Source organism: Natator depressus, chromosome 14 (assembly GCF_965152275.1).
Source record: "Natator depressus isolate rNatDep1 chromosome 14, rNatDep2.hap1, whole genome shotgun sequence".
NCBI lineage: Eukaryota > Metazoa > Chordata > Testudines > Cheloniidae > Natator > Natator depressus.
In genome coordinates this window covers 38,299,498-38,318,188 of record NC_134247.1, presented here as the reverse complement: position 1 = coordinate 38,318,188, position 18,691 = coordinate 38,299,498, and the positions used below count along the sequence as shown (strand labels likewise).

Below are 18,691 nucleotides of genomic sequence, written 5' to 3'. Positions count from 1 at the left end.
ATAAACGATTACAAAGACAGAAGGGTTCCTAAAGTGTGAGTGTTGCAACCGTGGACATCGGGGTTCCCAACTGAACAGTAACTTTAATAACACTGGGCCTGATACTGGGACAAGAACCTTCAATACCTCAGAGTGATAACTGGGAATTCTTAAGTAATCAATATAATTAATATACGATTCATAGATCAGGCTACAACAGGCAACTCCAAATCCATCACAAGTCTATTAAAATAATATTTTCCCCCCCACTTTTCAAATAAATATTTTTCTGGCCATCACCCTTCTCAGGGCTTCCTTTACCTCCTTGTTCCTCAGGCTGAAGATCAAAGGGTTCAGCATTGGAGACACCACTGAGCAGAACAGGGAAAGCAGTTTGTCGCTGCCGAGTGAGTAGCTGGATTTGGGCCTCAGATATGTCACGATGCCAGACCCGAAAAACAAGGTCACCACGATGAGGTGGGAGGAGCAGGTGGAGAAAGTTTTGCTCCTGCCCGCGGCTGACAGAATACTGAGGATAGCGTGGAGGATACGGATGTAGGACACAAGGATGAGCAGGAAGGGGACCATGATGAAGGTGACAGCGATGGTGTAAACAGCTATTTCATTCCTGTAGGTATCCGTGCAGGCCAACTTCAGCAGCGGGGGCAGGTCGCAGAAGAAGTGGTTGATGCTATTAGGCCCACAGTAGGGCAGAGGGAATATGAAAGTTGTCTGCCCGACTCCCACCAGCACCCTGATGAGCCAGGACACACTTGAGAGCTGGAGACACACACCTCTGATCATCATGGTCGTGTAGCGCAGTGGGTGACATATCACCAGTGGGTGACAGTCATATGCCATGGCAGCCAGCAGGCAACACTCAGTGATCCCCAGGAAGGAGAAGAAATACATCTGTGTGGCACAGCCCAGGAAGGAAATACTCTTGTCCTCGGAGAATAAGTTCACCAGCATCTTGGGGATAGTGGACGAGGTATAACCGATTTTCAGAAATTCCAAATTCCAAAGGAAAAAATACATGGGGGACTGAAGGGCAGGGTCCACCACCGTGATCATGATGATGAGGACGTTGCCCACCATGGTGATGAGGTACAACAGCAGCACCAGAAAAAAAAGTGAAACTCGGAGCTCCAGGATGTTGGAAAAAGCCACAAAGAAGAACTGTGTCACAACTGTGTGGTTCTTGCTAGCCATGTCCTACAGTTGTTTTCTATCTGTGGAGATAATAAAATCATAGAAACATAGAACTGGAAGGGACCTCGAGAGGTCATCTAGTCCAGTCCCCTGCACTCATGGCAGGACTAAATATTATCTAGACCATCCCTGACAGGTGTTTGTCTAACCTGCTCTTAAAAATCTCCAATGATGGAGATTCCACAACTCCCTAGGCAATTTATTCCATGCTTAACTACCCTGACAGTTAGGAAGTTTTTCCTAATGTCCAGCCTAAACCACTCTTGCTGCAATTTAAGCTCATTGCTTCTTGTCCTATCCTCAGAGGTTAAGGAGAACAGTTTTCCTCCCTTCTCCTTGTAACAACTTGAAAACTGTTATCATGTCCCCTCTCAGTCTTCTCTTCTCCAGACTAAACAAACCCAATTTTTTTCAATCTTCCCTCATAGGTCATGTTTTCTAGACCGTTGATCATTTTTCTTCCTCTTCTCTGGACTTTCTCCAATTTGTCCACATCTTTCCTGAAATGTGGCGCCCAGAACTGAACAGAATACTCCAGTTGAGGTCTAATCAGCTGGGAGTAGAGTGGAAGAATTACTTCTCGTGTCTTGCTTACAACACTTCTGCTAAGACATCCTAAAATGAGGTTTGGTTTTTTTGAAACAGAGTTACACTGTTGACTCATATCTAGTTTGTGATCCACTATGAGGCCCCAGATCCCTTTCCGTAGTGCTCCTTCCTAGGTAGTCATTTCCCATTTTGTATGTGAGGGGGAGGGATAGCTCAGTGGTTTGAGCATTGGCCTGCTAAACCCAGGGTTGTGAGTTCAATCCTTGAGGGGGCCATTTGGGATCTGGGGCAAAAATTGGGGATTGGTCCTGCTTTGAGCAGGGGGTTGGACTAGATGACCTCCTGAGGTCCCTTCCAACCCTGATATTCTATATACTCTATGTGTGCAACTGATTGTTCCTTCCTAAGTGGAGTACTTTGCATTTGTCATTATTGAATTTCATTCTATTTACTTCAGATCATTTCTCCAGTTTGTCCAGATCATTTTGAATTTTAATCCTATCCTCCAAAGCACTTGCAACCACTCTCATCTTGTTATGGTCCGCAAACTTTATAAGAGTACTCTTTATACCATTATCTAAATCACTGATGAAGATATTGAACAGAACCCAACCCAGAACCAATCCCTGTGGGACCCCACTCATTATGCACCTCCAGCATGACTGTGAACCACTGATAACTACTCTCTGGGAATGCTTTTCCAACCAGTTATGCACCCACCTTATAGTAGCTCCATCTAGGTTGTATTTCCCTAGTTTGTTTATGAGAAGGTCATGTGAGACAGTATCAAAAGCCTTATTAAAGTCAAGATATACCACATCTACCACTTCCCCCCATCCACAAGGCTTGTTACCCTGTCAAAGAAAGCTATCAGGTTGGTTCATTAACTGGTTAAGTTGGGTTGTAGCAGGGTGGTCACCTGCTCCAGCCTTAAAGGGCTTAAAACAGCCCAGGACTGTGGCTGGAAGCAAGCAGTTCCCAGGCTGATTGGGGGAAGCAGGCTCAGCTGGCCCTTATAAGAGGGCAGTAGGCCAGGAGCAGAGAGTCTCCTCGAGCTGTAGAGGGAGACGGGCCTGGCTGCTGGACAGCATACCATAGTACCTGAGGTGGAGCAGGGCTGGGGGAAGGCCAGAGGAGCTGGGGAGGTGAGGTGGGGATAGAGGGTGGGGGTTCCCTGGGGAGGGGAGACCCAAATCTGCAGGGTACTGCAGGGGGCAGCACCCTGGGTAAAGGGGCACCGTGGTCCGGGAGGGACACGGGGGCCAGCGGCAAGCGGGACACCAGCCTGCAGAGGGCGCTCCGGAGGCTGGAAGAGTTAATTCCCAAGGACGACCAGCAGGAAGCGCCGCAGGGGTGAGTCCCGCACCGTGACATCAGTGAATCGTATAAGAAATTTATATACATATACACATATATATACATAATCTCTGATACAACAAATTTTCAGTGGTGTTTTCATTTGTGGATGCCCAGCGTAAGACATCTGGTACTTTATGTACAGTGGCACTAAGATCCCACAGCTCCCACTGACTTCAGTTGGAAAGCCAGGCTCAATGTGTCACAACTTGGACATCCAAAACAGGAGGCATCTAAAGCAAGTGGCCCGTTTTGAGAACGTCAGCCTGAATCTCCCTGCTCTGTAAAACGAGGAGAGGATTGCTCTGTCTCACCAAGTAGACCAGGCTTTATTTCCTGTTCCCCAGGTCAGGTTACAGAGGTTGATATCCCTGGCTCCAATACCAGCCAGACCACACTGGATGTGTCTACACAGCATTTTGGAGCAAGCAGGAGCGAGTCTCCCAGCCCGGGTCAGCAGACTTTAGCCCACCCACCTCACTAGACTTCATAGCCTGAGCTCCAGCCTCACCTGCTGTCATTTTCCTGTGAGAGTTCATTTGAGAGCACAGTGATCGCTACAGAGCATTTAGTGATTTAATGAAGTCAAGACAAAAATGATCAAAGACAAAACCACCCCAATCCCTGTGGGTGAACACTTTTCACAAAGTGATCACTCTGTGTCTAACCTATCAGTCCTCATCCTCAAAGGAAACCTGCACAACACTTTCAAAAGACAATCCTGGGAGCTTAAATTCATAACTTTACTAGACACTAAAAATCATGGACTGAACAGAGACACTGGATTTATGGCTTATTACAACAATCTGTGACCCCCACTAACCACCCCCCCAGCTGCTTTTTTCCACCCCCGTTCCTCCCCTCCCTATGACTGGAGGGGTAGTAACGAGCCACTTCACTTTGAATGGTCCCTTGAAATATGTGTTAACTACTTACGCTGAACAATCTGTTCCACTTTGTATTTATCTGTGACACTCTCTGGCTTTGTCTACATTAGCACTATTGTTGGTAAAACTTTTGTCGGTCGGGGTGTGAAAAGAAATATCCAGGCCTGACCGACAAAAGTTTTACCGAGCGCCCGTGTGAACAGCGCTATGTCGGCGGGAGACGCTCTCCTGCCGACGAAGCTGCCGCCGCTTGCTCGGGTGGTTTTATTTCGCCGGCAGAAGAGCGGCTGCGCGGGAGACCTTGCTGCGGCACAGCTGTAACGGCACGGGGCTGTGCCGCTGTGAGGTCCGTAGCGCAGACCCAGCCTCCGTACATTTCCCAGCCATCAAGAGCAGCTCCGTGGACGCTCAGAAGCTTGTCTCTCTTGCCACAGAAGTTGGTCCAATAAAAAATATTACCTCACCCACCTTGACTCTCTCATATCCTGGGACTGACATGGCTTCAACAAACACGGCATCCATCCATCCACCTATGATTTGAGGACTTCAATAGCTCAGACATAGGTGAGAGGTTTTTCGCAGGAGTGGGTGGGTGAGAGTCTGTGGCCTGCGTTGTGCAGGAGGTCGGACTAAATGATCATAATGGTTCCTTCTGACCTTGGTATCTATGAATCTATCAATCATTTTTTTCAGGCACAGAACTCTAAGTTCAGGGGAGTTGGGTGGGTAACTCCCTTACGTTCCACTGGAAATTCCAGCTATAAATTATTATTCTTTGTATTATTCCTTAGTATAACAAAATGGTAAGGGGAGAGGAACAACATACCAGCGGCTGACTCCCTGCTCCCTTGTACCATGTGTAGTCATTTATACCGATGCAAGGTGAGTGCAAAATGACTCCATATCAGAATGACCCACTTGTACCGGCAGGAGTGTTTCCATACCCAGTCAGCACTCACATTGCTCACACGGAAATGACTACGCAAAGGTACAAAGCAGTGGAGAAAAAGGACCAAGCTAAAGATATGCACCGATGTGCTTGGTTAAAAAGCAATAACGTGTAGAAAAAACATTGACTTTAAAAAATATTTTAATCTAATATAATGTGCTTTAAAACTTGCGAGCAGCGTGTTGAGCAACTCTGAAGAAGCCACACATTGAGGAGTCTGAGTATTTAAGTTCTTTTATGCCTTCATTGAGACAGGTTCCCTGGTGCATTGAATCCTTGCAACGTAAGAGACTTATAGATGAGACAAAGACTCTTTTTTTCTCTCTTTGGGGTGGAGAATATACAGCTTGATAGTCAGGGTCAAAGTTTCCAGGGACAGCTCTTTTGAACAAGGGATGGTGGAAAATTTTCCATCAAAACTTTTTTCACTAAAAAACTGGGTTTCCAATGGAAGACAGAAGTGTCTGCTTTGGAAGACAGGAATCCCCAAACCTTTTTGAAAATGGGACTAAAGTCCTTAAATCACTGATTTGGAACTTATTACCCATGAGGAACCTCATTATTTCGCTCTCTCTGAGGTACTTCTATGGCCTACATTGGAGTAAGCGCCTCACACAATTTCTTTAGCCTCACAGCTCCCCTGTGATGTAGGCAGCGCTGTGATCCCCATATTGCAAACAGGGAGCAGACACACCCAGAGACAGGGGGCAGCTTTTCAAAGGAATTTCAGAGATTAAAGATGCAGAGAGGCCCCATGGGGGATTTTCAAAATCGCCTAAACAGGGAAGGGCCAAAATCCAAAAGGCCCAGATTCACAAAGGAACTTGGGTAACCTAACTACCACTTTAGGCCCCTGAAGATCCCAGAGTCAGGCCCCCTCTGGGATTCACAAAACTGCTGCTGAGCTGCCGTCAAACGCTGTCGGTGCCTAAACTCCCTGGGCTCCTGCTTTTTTGCAGTAAAAGTTCCCAAGGCGCCTCTGGGCATGTGCTCCGCAGCCCAATGCCAACCAGACAGACACCTGAGCCCCAGAGTGATGTACGAGCTGGGAGGAGATAACCAGTCCTCTGCCTCGTTTGTCTGTGGGGCCCAATTTGGTAAACATGGTCAGAGCTCACCTACCAGATTGGGCCCTTTTAGGAGGTCCTATGCAAAGCAAGGATGGCTGGAGTTGGGGGAAGAGAAGGACCTCCCTCATAACTTTTAACCCAGTGGTTAGGCTATGTAGTTGGGGTGTGGGATAACACTGGTTCAAGTCCCCCTTCTGGCTCAGGGAGAGAGAGGATTTGAACAAAGATCTGCCACCTCTCAGGTTTCATAGATTCCAAGGTCAGAAGGGACCATGGGGATCATCTAGTCTGACCTCCTGTATAACACAGGCCGGAGAACTTCCCCCAAAATAATTCCTAGAGCAGAACTTTTAGAAAAATATTGAATCTTGATTTATAAATTGTCAGTGAGGGAGAATCCACCATGACCCTTGGTAAATTGTTCTATGGGTAATCACCCTCACTGTTACAAATGTATGCCTTATTTCCAGTCTGAATTTGTCTAGCTTCAACTTCCAGCCATTGGACCATGTTGTACCTTTCTCTGCCAGATTGAAGAGCCCATTATTAAATATTGGTTCCCCATATAGGTACTCAGACTGTATGGAAGTCACCCCTTCACCTTCTCTTTAAGATAAATCGACTGAGCTCCTTGAGTCTATCACTCTAAGGCAGGTTTTCTAATCCTTTAATCATTCTTGTGGCTCTTCTCTGAACCTCTTCAATTTATCAACTACTTGTCCACAAGGCATAACATGTTCCACTGCTCCATGAAGCTACTGTCTGTTGTAAAGAAATATAAAAGACAAAAATAAAATCATAATTAAAAACATTTCCCAAAGCTCACCAACCACAGCAGCAATCTTGCCCCTAATTCCCCTGCCTTGACCTGTGATCTTGAAGTTCTGTCTAGGACTTTGACTTCTTTTCTGTTTCCCATACACAAAGAGTAAGCATATACTTTCCAGCTGAGCCTTTTAAAGCTGTCTAGGGGATTTGAACACACAGTTCCCACTAGTTTTATTGTGAATTGGATGACTGAATTCCTTAGACAGCTTTGAAAATCTCAGCCTCAATGACTTTTTTTATTTTATATTAAAGGCAAACAGCAACAGAAGGAATAAAAATAAAGTATCCACGACAGAGAGCACAGTGTGTGTATCGCCTCAGTAATTTTGTTTTAGAAGTGAGCACAAAATGGTAGTTGCCCCCAGGAGACTGCTAGCAATTTAGACCCCAATTCCCCACAATACTTGAGCACATGCTTAACTTGCAGGGCAATCTAGGGTGGCGGAGGATGGGGATGGGGATGGGGATTGTAATGTCCCAAACTGTGCATGAAAAGATGGCGGAGAAGAGAGGTTTATACTGGTTTTATTTCATGCCTAGGATTTCAATATTTCTTAGGATTTAGGCTGGAGTGCATGGTTCTATGATTATGATTTTATCTGAAGTAGAATCTAATCCACTTTCCAAAATATCAAATCCAGTTTGAAGCCCTGGTCTGGATTCTCCAGCTAGTCCTTACACTGCTGGCCAAAAGGAGGAGGCAGGTTTTAGAACAAGTCTAGAATTAAGTGGTGCCAATGTATTAACATTTAATTCTGTGTTCTCCTCATTATATGGCAGAGTTTGTTTGGTTCCACTAGATACAAGCCATGGCAGATGCAGAATAGGGAAATCAAATGTCCATCAGAGAATTCATCCTCCTGGGATCCAGGAATACCCAAAAACTGAAGGTTCTTCTCTTCTTGCAGCTTCTAGCGATCTACATTGTGACCACGGCTGGGAACATCCTCGTTGTTGTGCTACTTGTGGGTGATCACACCCCCATGTACTTCTTTCTGCTTCACTTTGCCCATCTTGACCAGAATGCTGGCCAGTCTCCTGACTGGGGACAGACCCGTTTCTGTTAGCAGCTGCATCATGCAATTTATGCTTTTGATTCTCTGGCAGGTGCTGAATTCTATCTCCTAGCTACAATGTCTCATGATCGGTATTTAGTGATATGTAACCCCTTGCATTATGCAGCCCTTATGAATGGCAGATTCTGCCTCCAGCTAGCAGCTGGTCTTGGATGAGCAGATTTCTGGCTACTTCCATATTAATGGGTATGATGTTACAACTGGTTTTCTCTAGACAAATTAAATTATGCTTGGTGATTAAATCCCCATGACAAACCTTTCCTGCAGTGACACCCACACACTGGACCTTATAACTTTCACCATAGCTTTTATATTCACCCTACCCCCATTTCTTCTGACAATGAGGTCCTATGTCTTCTGGGCATGCCCAATGCTCTGAATTCAGAGTCTCTTTCCATGAAACTCTGTGCGAGTTGCTTCAAGTTCACTGTTTTCCAGACACGGCTAGTGGCAAGCCCATTTGCTGGGCCATTCAAAAAAAAAAAAAAAACACAAATGGGAGTGAACTCACAAGAAGGACTTTATCCTGAACCTGCATAACGGGCAGTGCAGACACTGCCCCAGGAGCAGACCAGGAGATGGATTTTGTCCCCGAGAGTCCCTGGCTCTTCCCTTGCCCCAAAGAAGAAGTAACATGAACCAGTTCTAGGCCCCACTGCAATTCACAATCCTCCCCCCTGCTCAGCTGCCGTCAAACCCTGTAGGTTTCACTTGGAGTTGGCACCTAAATTTTGGAAGTGACCGTTCCCTATGTACCGATGTTTGTGTCTTTGAGGGTGTGCCCTGCTGCTCCATTCTAGGTGTCTGGATGCCTAAGCCTGAGCGCAATGCTTGAAGATGTACCACTTTAACTGTGGACTCAGTTATACTGGGATAAATGTGGAGAAGCCAATGACTGAAATTCTTGAAGCTGCCTAAGGAATTTGGAAGCCCAGTTCTGAAAACTGATGGGAATTGAAGCATCCAAATTTTCTAGGGACCTCTGAAAAATCTCAGCCTTCTGGGTACAAAGGATCAGATAATAGAAATTTTTTTGGAATATCATATATGAAACTTTGGAAATACAGAACAATCACCCACTATCAACCTTGCATTCCTCACCATGTCACAACAGGTTTTGACAAACAAATCATCTATCCAGCTGGTCAGAACATGTTTTTGTTTTTTCCCCCAGGGAAAATTTTGACTTTTTTTGGACAAAAAAATAGATACCCCTCCCAAACCCATTATTTTGTTTTCAACAACCAAATTTTGAAAAATTTCCCCTGAAAACTGAACAATTTTTGGCCCCAAACTGCTGAAAACAAACTTTTCAGACAAAACTGCCACCTTCCAAAAGTTTGGGGGATTTTGGCAGCAGGTTCAGTTTTCTGATGAAAAATAAACAATTTGCAAGGGAAGCATATACTTTCCATTTAAAAAAAAAAATTTAATCACACTCCCAATTCTCTGAAAAAAAGTTGACGACAATTTTTTGACCAGCCCTAATAATCTGGTTTGTCTGACTCAGCAGTGTCTAGAATGTTCTTCATAGTCACACCTTTGTATTACACTAAGATGTAACAGAGATGGTTGGACAATACTGGTCAAATGAGGTTTGGATTAAAAACAGGGTGGGGTGGAAATCATGAACATTTTAGTGATTTCCCACCCTCATTTTCTGACCAGATCCACAGAATATTAGGGTTGGAAGAGACCTCAAGAGGTCTTCTAGTCCAATCCCCTGCTCAAAGCAGGACCAACATCCACTAAGTCATCCCAACCAGGGCTTTGTCAAGCCGGGCCTTAAAAACCCCTGAGGATGGAGATTCCACCACCTCCCTAGGTAACCCAGTCCAGTGCTTCACCACCCTCCTAGTGAAAAAGTTTTTCCCAGTATCCAACCTAAACTTTAGGAGGTTCAACACTCTAATTTGTCTAGGTCCCGCTGTATCCTATCTACCACTCCTCCCAGTTTAGTGTCATCTGAAAATTTGCTGAGGGTGCAATCCACACCATCATCCAGGCCATGACCATCTAGCCCATCATTGCCAAGAGGAAAACCTCCATCCCTGCTAGAGCCACCAGGAAGTAGAGCTGCAACATGCAGCCAGTGAAGGAAATTGTGTTGCTCTCTGACAAGAGGTTTTCCAGCATCTTGGGCACTGTAGCAGTGGGGCAGCAAATATCTAACAAGGAGAGGCTGCTGAGGGAGAAGTACATGGGGTTGTGCAGCTTAGCCTCAGTCCCTATGGCTATGAAGATGAGGCCATTGGCAGCAAGGGTTATCAAGTAGACCAACAAAAAGGGATAAGCGAATGGCTGGGCAATTGGAAAGTCCTGTAAGGATGAATTCAGTCACCATCATCCCATTGTCCATTTCTCTGCTTGAAGAGGAGCTCTCCTGCATGGGGTTAAATAAAAGCAATTTTCATTATGTGAAATTCTATGCATGGGAATGATGGATGGTCTTAGTGTTAAGGAAAAGGAGTGGGAGACAGAAGATCTAGGTTCTCCTCCACAGGCATGTGCCTACCTGTTTTCCCCTAATGATGAACATTCTCAGATCGATACATTTTGGTTTTTGTTTTTAACCAAACTGAAACATTTCATTTGGGGTAGGTTAGACGTTAAACTCTCTTCCCCCTGAGCTGCTTCAGCGATCCATGGGCGTTGCAGTGTGGGTGCTTCATGGTCCTGTTTTCCTCTCTGAGCTGGACTCCCTGGCTGCATTACATCTCATCTGATGGACTGTAATGGAGGCATAAACAGGGCAATATCGACTAGGCGTAGAGAGGTTATTTTACCTCTACATTTGGAACTGGTGCATCAGCTGCTGGAATCCTGGGTCCAGTTCTGGTGACCACAATTCATGAAGCATGTTGATAAATTGGAGAGGGCTCAGAGAAGAGACACAAGAATGACCAAAGGATTAGAAAACACGTCTTATAGTTATAGACTCAAAGAGCTCAATCTATTTAGCTTAACAACGAAGGTTAATGGGTGACTTGATTACAGTCTATGAGTACCTACATTGGGAACACATATTTGATAATGGACTCTTCAGCCTAGCAGAGAAAGGTATAACGAGATCCAATGGCTGAAAACTGAAGCTGAAGAAATTCAGACTGGAAATAATGCATACATTTTTAACAGTGAGGGTAATTAACCATTGGAACAAGTAATCAAGCATCATGCTGGATTCTCCATCACTGACATTTTTAAATCAAGATTGGTATTTTTATTAAAAGATCTGCTCTAATTCAAATAGGAATTATTTCAGGGAAGTTTTATGGCCTGTGTTATACAAGAGGTCAGACTAGAGGATTAGTGGTCCCTTCTGGCCTTCAAATCTATGAATTTTTGAATGGTTCAAGCAGAAAGGAGTCCTCAGTGCATCAAGGGAGATGTAGTCCAGCCCACAGCTCCCACGAAGTATCATGGCTGCTCAGTTGGGTGCATCCAACTGCCCTGAAATTGAATATTTTGACTGGATTTGACAAGCTGATATTTTCATTTCAAATCATCCTGATCCAGGACAAAATATTTCATTCCAATTTTCCATCAGGAAATGTTTGGCTGAAACCCCTGTGAAAAACTGATTCTGACAAAACTGCATTTTCTGTCAAAAAACATGTTGATGGAAAATTCCCAAGCAGCTGTCTCTATTTGCTCCTCTCCAGTCATATAGTGCAATATAGACTATATATTTTGTTAGCAGCTCAGCCACTTATCAGCTATCTTCACCCTTTCTAACATGTCATTGATTGACTTCTCTCCCTGCCAGCTTTCTCTCCATTTCTAATTTAAATAATACCCCTACAGATTTTTTTTTTTAACCTACTAAACTCGCAATCTGATCCACCTCTGTTTATGGTAGGGGATTAGCCGGAACAGTTTGATCAGAGCTGTTGCTGTGATAGAAGGATAGGTGCAGCTGCACTTTAAGAGATCAAGGACACCGCATTTCAGCACCGAGTCCTGTCGGTGGTGTCAGTGGAAGTGTGCGGACCAGGCTCATGCATGGGGGGAGGGCAGAAAAACCCACAGAGGAGCAAGGTCCCCCAGATCCTGACTGGGGCTGGGGTTGCTGACACCCCCTTCCCGCCTTTGTCTGAGGTGTGTCCCTCTGTCTCCCAGCCATTGCCCTGAACAATGGGGCTGTGAATAAGAGGCAACTCTCCTTCTCCCCCCGCCCCCCCACCACCCAGGCTAGACAGGAGTAGGGGAGGGGAAGGGAAAGGGGTGGTGGCTTCAAACGAGATAGGGGAATGTGGAGCTGACAATCCCCACCTCCTTAGCCCCCACTCCCCCTTCCATCCATACCCATGATCCCCTTCCACTGTTTCTCCCCTCCCCCTGGCCTGACACGCCCCCACCCCCCGGAACACTCTCCCCACCCTCAATCCTCTCCCCTACCACCCATCCCCATTTATCAGCAATTCATAGAGTTTAAGGACAGAAGAGACCATCAGGTCCTCCAGTCTGACTCCTGCGTAGCCCTTACATTTCACCCGGTTACCTGTGTTTTGAACCCAATCACTCATGTCTGGCTAATACAGCTTTCAGAATGGCAGCCAGGCTGGGTCTGAAGACATCAAGAGATGGAGAATCCCACACTCCTGGGGATTTTGTTCTAATGGGAAATTACCCCCCACTGTTAAAAACATGTGAGCCTTATTTCTACTTTGAACTTCTCTGGCTTCAACTTCCAGCTATTGGTTCTTGGTCTGCCATTCTCGGCAGCCTTCTCCGATATTGACTAGCGTTCTTTTTGGTTTAATCAGAATGTCACTCGGTACTAAATCACACGCCTTGCACAAGTCTAAGTAGATCACGTCTATGCAGTTACCTTTACCAACCAAACTTGTAATCTCAAGGAATGAAATCAGGTTAGTTTGACAGGATCTGTTTTCCATAAAACCAGGTTGACCGGCATTAATTATATTCCTATCCTTTCATTCTTTAGCAGTTGAACCCCGTAACAACTTTTCTAGTGTTTTGCCCGGGATTGATGTCAGGACAACCGGCCTATAGTTACTCAGTCACCCTGCTTGCCTTTTTAGACTATTGGCATCACATTCTCTCCCTCATTCCCCCTCCCCTTGCCACAGCCCCAAACCCATCTCCTATTCCCCCTCCCACCACATATTCACCCTCGTTCTTCGCCCTCCCATACTTCCTAGCTCTGCACCCAAAATAAGGATCTGGAAATGCAAAGAGCAGCTCACCTTAGAGGCAGGGTACGTCAGAAACCCCTTCACCAAATGACCCTGCAACTGGTTTGTCAGTTTACACTTGGTTCCATTGCTCAGCATGGTTGAATTACTAACTGGTTAATAAAGTTATTCAATTTCCATCTGTTTAATCAAGGCTAACATACTTGACAATGCTGCTAAAGTAAAATCAGAGGCTGCATGTGGATTCTAGAGCTCTTTGAAATAATGCTGTAAAACCAGAAATTTTGGTTTCAGGGCAGAACTTCCTGAAGGAACCCTTCAGAATGCAGGGACCTTGCCCAGGGCCCATTCTCCGAGAACTGCCAAGGACAACAGGGCTCAAATTCAGTGTGTGGGTGTAACTTCGGTTCAACGACCGTCATGTGTCACCTTCAGCCATCGACTTCCTGGCACAGCAGACTGCCCACAAACGTCTGGCTGTCAACAGACCCTTTGTCTTGCTGCCCATGCGTATTTCACTCTCTTGGGTCAGCTTTACTGCTGCACTGACCTGGAGTTCCTAACTTAACCCTCAATAGCAGTGATGCTTCCCGGGGGTACCCAGGGCAGTGCAGAGAGGAAGTCTCGTCTGTGTCTATTGGGGGTCAGCTTCCCAACTCCGCCGGCCAGGGTTAATATAAGCACTCCTTCTAGGTCTATGCAGGCCCTGCTGTCAATCTACTGGTTAGTGATAGGCACACTCCAACCCTTGAGCCCTCTGAGCATCTCCATGGAGAGTCCAGCACCTGTTCCACTGGGCACTCAGCATTTCACAGGAAAGGCCCAGCACCCTGTAGGAGTGGACACTATATGCTTTCTCTGCTTTCTGTAATTGAGAAATCAGACTTTAGAGTGCTGGTATTTGGAAATCTGCAAAACAAGGGTACCCCAAGCAATAAGGAATCAAAGCAGCCATTCACACAGGGGTCCCAAGAAACTCCATTGTACAAATGAGGAAACGGATCCAGAGAGGTGAAGTCAGCCAGAAAGAAAACAGGGAATAGAAGTCCGGTGTCTCTGTGCCACTATCACAGTACTGACCATTCTTCTTCACTGTCCCACCTCAGGGCTCCCGTTCTTACAGAGTTATGGGGCCCTGAGACCTGATTCACATCTTACATTACCATTGCACATTGAAGGAGTTAGACTAAAGGAAATATTGAGTATCTGGTGCAATCCACGATAAAGGGGCCTGGTACAAAACACAGCGTGTGCTCACGTAATTACAGACTATCGTAATGGAGACACAGAGAATGGCATCTCTCGGCCTTGGTGCCTCATTGAGGAGGTGTTTCAGAACAACCCACAACAGCAGTGATAAATATCAGACTAATCAAACCACAAAGACCTGTATCCCTAAGCCAAAACAGCAGAAGTATCTGTCCCAATATTGTGCGCAAGCTATAGCAGCCGCTCCCCTCACCTAAAAAGCCAGATGGCCAGTGAGAGGTGACTCAGACTCATTACAGCAAACCAGCTTATTTCCATTTCACGGGCACTGAACAAACTACGGTAAGACGGTCTGAACCCTTTTGACAGCAGCGAATTTAGTGACAACTTTTCCCAGGGTCTCTTTGACCTCTCTGTTCCTCAGGCTGTATATGAGGGGGTTGACCGTGGGAGTCAGGACTGTGTAGAAAACGGAGAACACTTTGTTCAGGTCTCTCAGTGTATCAGTTTTTGGTAGCATGTACACAATCATTATGGTCCCATAGAAAATTGACACCACGATAAGGTGAGAGGAGCAGGTGGAAAAGGCCTTTTGCCACCCAGTGGTGGAAGGCATTCGCAGGATGGTGGTGAGGATACAGATGTGTGTTGCCAGCCTTCATAGAAATGGCGAGAGAGTGCATATAGCAGCCAGCATGGTAGTGACAAGCTCCATCATACGTGTGTCACTGCAGGAGAGTTTTATTACTGGGATGAAGTCACAGAAGAAATGGTCAATTTCATTAGGGCCGCATAAAGTTCATGTCAGCAGCCAGAGAATGACTTATCCAAGTGTAAACTGCTAGCTGGAGGCAGGACCTGCCATTCATAAGGGCTTCATAATGCCGTGGTTTGCATATCGCTAAATGCCAATCGTAGGACATCACTGCCAGGAGAGAACACTCTGCAACTGCCAGGAAACCAGAGAAATAATATTGTGTGAGGCAGCCGCTAACAGAAATGGTCCTGTCCCCAGTCAGGAGACTGGCCAGCATCTCAACCCTCCTGCCCAGGGTGTAGCAGGTCTCCAAGCAGGACAATTCACCAGGAAGAAGTACATGGGGGCGTGAAGTTGCTGATCAGCCACAACTAGCAGAACAATGAGGACGTTCCCAGCCACGGTCACAGTGTAGATGATGAGAAGCAGGAGGAAGAGAAAAAACAATGAGGAGTTCTTGTGGCACCTTAGAGACTAAAACATTTATTTGGACAAACTTTTGTGGGCTAAAACCCACTTCATCAGATGCATGGAGTGGAAAATACAGTAGGAAGAAATATATACAGAGTACACAAATATATACAGAGATGGGGGGCTGCCTTACAAATTCTAATGGGACAGTTCAATTCTATTCGACATTGGTGAGGCCTCATCTGGAGTAGTGTGTCCAGATTTGGGCCCCACACTACAAGAAGGATGTGGAAAAATTGGAAAGAGTCCAGTGAAGGGCAACAAAAATGATTAGGGGTCTGGAACACATGACTTATGAGGAGAGGCTGAGGGAACTGGGATTGTTTAGTCTGCAGAAGAGAAGAATGAGGGGGGATTTGATAGCTGCTTTCAACTACCTGAGAGGTGGTTCCAGAGAGGATGGTTCTAGACTATTCTCAGTGGTAGAAGAGGACAGGACGAGGAGTAATGGTCTCAAGTTGCAGTGGGGGAGGTTTAGGTTGGATATTAGGAAAAACTTTTTCACTAGGAGGGTGGTGAAACACTGGAATGCGTTACCTAGGGAGGTGATAGAATCTCCTTCCTTAGAAGTTTTTAAGGTCAGGCTTGACAAAGCCCTGGCTGGGATGATTTAATTAGGGATTGGTCCTACTTTGAGCAGGGGGTTGGACTAGATGACCTCCTGAGGTCCCTTCCAACCCTGATATTCTATGATTCTATGAATTCAATTAAAGTGGGCTATTATCAGCAGGAGGAAAAAATCACTTTTGTAGGGGTAATCAGGGTGGCCAATTTCAAACAGTTGGCAAGAAGGTGTGAGTAACAGTGGCGGGGGGGGGGGGGGACAGAAGAACCCCGTCCGTCGCTGTAGTAAGTGTCTACACGACAGCAGCACAGCTACAGCGGAGCAATTCCAGTGTAGACGTGGCCTTAGAACGATTCTGCAGCCTGGTAGTTCAGCATCAACCTCCACTGGATGAAAGCCACTGCCCCAGCTTGTGTTCTCGAGCCAGTGCCTGGGCTGGTAGCCAGAAGGCGATGGGGGCATTTGAATATAAATTCTTTTAAATTCATAGTTATTAAAGTTTAACAAATGCTGTATTCTCATGATCTTGGAGAGTTTGTTTTATCTCCCCCAGATACAGACCATGGCAGACACAGAAGGGGGAAATCAAACATCCACCACAGGATTCATCCTCCTGGGACTCAGGAATCTCCCAGAGCTGCAGATCCTTCTCTTCCTGCTATTTCTAGCAATCTACATAGTGACTGTGGCTGGGAACATCTTCATTGTTGTGCTAGCTGTGGCTGATCAGCATCTTCACACACCCCCATGTACTTCTTCCTGGGGAACTGGTCCTGCTTGGAGACCTGCTACACTTCTGCCCTCCTGCCGAGGATGCTGGCCAGTCTCCTGGCTGGGGACAGAACCATTTCTGTCAGAGGCTGTATGACAATTTTATTTTGTTAGTTTCTTTGGGGCTACAGAATCTTCTCTTAGCTGCTATGTCTTATGATTGGTATTTAGCAATATGCAAACCAGTGCACTATGCAGCCCGTAAGAATGGCAGTTTATGCCAACAGCTAGCAAGTGGGTCTTGGATAAGTGGGCTTCTGGCTGGCACCACACCAGTGTCCTTCACATCACAATTATCTTTGTGGCCCCAATAAAAAAAACAACAACATTTTTTTCCTGTGAATCTACAAAAATAATAAATCTCTGCTGCAGTGACACCTACCAGCTAGAGCTTGTAACCACCATCCTGGCTGCTTTACTCACTCTGCCCCCATTTGCATTAACCCTGGCATCCTACGTGTGTATCATCTTCACCATCCTGAGAATCCCTTCCACCACTGGGAGGCAAAAGGCTGCTCTACCTGCTCCCCTCACCTCATCGTGAGACCATAATCACTGTATCTGCTACCAAAAACCAACACACTGAGAGACCTGAGCAAAGTGTTCTCTGTCTGCTACACAATTCAGACTCCTATGGCCAATCCCTTCATGTACAGCCTGAGAAACAAAGATGAAGGAAACCCTGAGAAAAATTGTCAGTAAGTGTGTAGATCAGTGGTTCTCAACCTTTTTGGGCTCCGGACCCATTTGTAAATGTTTATGGCCTGTCGCGACCCAGTAAACAGGCTGCGGGGGAGGCCCTGGGGTGGTTTTGGCTGGGTCCTGCCCCCCAGGGGAGTTGGGGCGAGTCCTGGGCAGGGCCCAAAGTGGCAGCTCCTGCGCTGCAGGGCTGGCTGGGCTGGGCTTGGCTCTCCGCTCTGGGCATTGCCACCTCCAGGGTTGCAGCGCCGCTCAGGTTTGCCCCCGCCCCCCCTCCTGACTGGACCAAATTTGTGTGTGTGGAGGTGTGACCTGGCTCATGGGGGTGCAGTGCCACTCACTCAGATTTGGCCTACCCGGACTCCCGCCATCATGATGGCTGGGCCAAACCTGAGTGGTGCTGGGACCCCAGAGCAGAGCTGATACTAGGCGTTAGCAGACTAAGCAATCGCTTAGGGCCCCGAGCAGCTCAAGGGGGCCCCCTATTAGTTATTAGTATGTGTGCTATGGGGGGGGTCCCCCCAAATATTCCTGCTTAGGGCCCCCAATGGGCTGGCACCACCTCTGCCCCAGAGCTTGCAGTGCCTGGAGCAGGGAGACGAGCCCAGCCAGCCCTGTGGGACAGGAGCTGCCCCGCCACCTTTGAAACATTCTGGTGACAATTTTTGGTCTTGGCCCACAGGTTGAGAAACCCTGGTCTAGATTGTCTGAGAATTCAGAAATCTCACTTTAAAAAAAGAAGACAAAATGGTGACGAGCGCAGCTGCTTTGCTGTTTGATACTCAGATGCTGTGTAGCCCTTACTTCTCGCTCAGTCTTTGGTCACGTGCACTTATAACATTTGCGGATGTGCAAAGATTTAAACAGGTAAGAGGAGTCCGTACTGGGATCATTACAGTCAGAATAAACTTGCACTGTAGTTTACCTGCTGAATTTGGATAGATAATGATATTTTGGTGAATTGTAGCCAGAGCTATACTGATATAAGGAATCTTTGCATTGCTGTAACTGCCAGGTATAAGGGCTTGGGCCAGTATAATTATATTGGTTAAAAAAAAAATCACACCCCTAATAGACAAAGTTATCCTGCTATGAAATCTAGCACAAACTAGAAGAAGGTTGGTGGGCAGAGCTATCCCTGAAAGTCTTCCTAC

At 46.3% G+C, this 18,691-nt stretch overlaps 1 protein-coding gene and 1 pseudogene across 2 annotated transcripts; both read right to left on the bottom strand.

Annotated features, from left to right (window-relative positions):
• Positions 1–252: 252 nt before the first annotated feature.
• LOC141998524 (olfactory receptor 10A4-like) lies at positions 253–3,587 on the bottom strand. Of its 2 annotated transcripts, XM_074971392.1 has the most exons (2): positions 3,573–3,587; positions 253–1,194 (listed from the first exon to the last, which is right to left on the bottom strand). In XM_074971392.1, the coding sequence occupies exons 1-2, from the start codon at positions 3,585–3,587 to the stop codon at positions 253–255; spliced, it is 957 nt and encodes a 318-aa protein (XP_074827493.1). The 2 variants fall into 2 exon arrangements, with proteins under 2 accessions (XP_074827493.1, XP_074827492.1); XM_074971391.1 differs by lacking the exon at positions 3,573–3,587 and having other exon boundaries at positions 253–1,191.
• An 11,024-nt stretch (positions 3,588–14,611) lies between these two features.
• On the bottom strand, positions 14,612–17,377 carry LOC141998912 (putative olfactory receptor 2W6; annotated as a pseudogene).
• Positions 17,378–18,691: the final 1,314 nt, after the last annotated feature.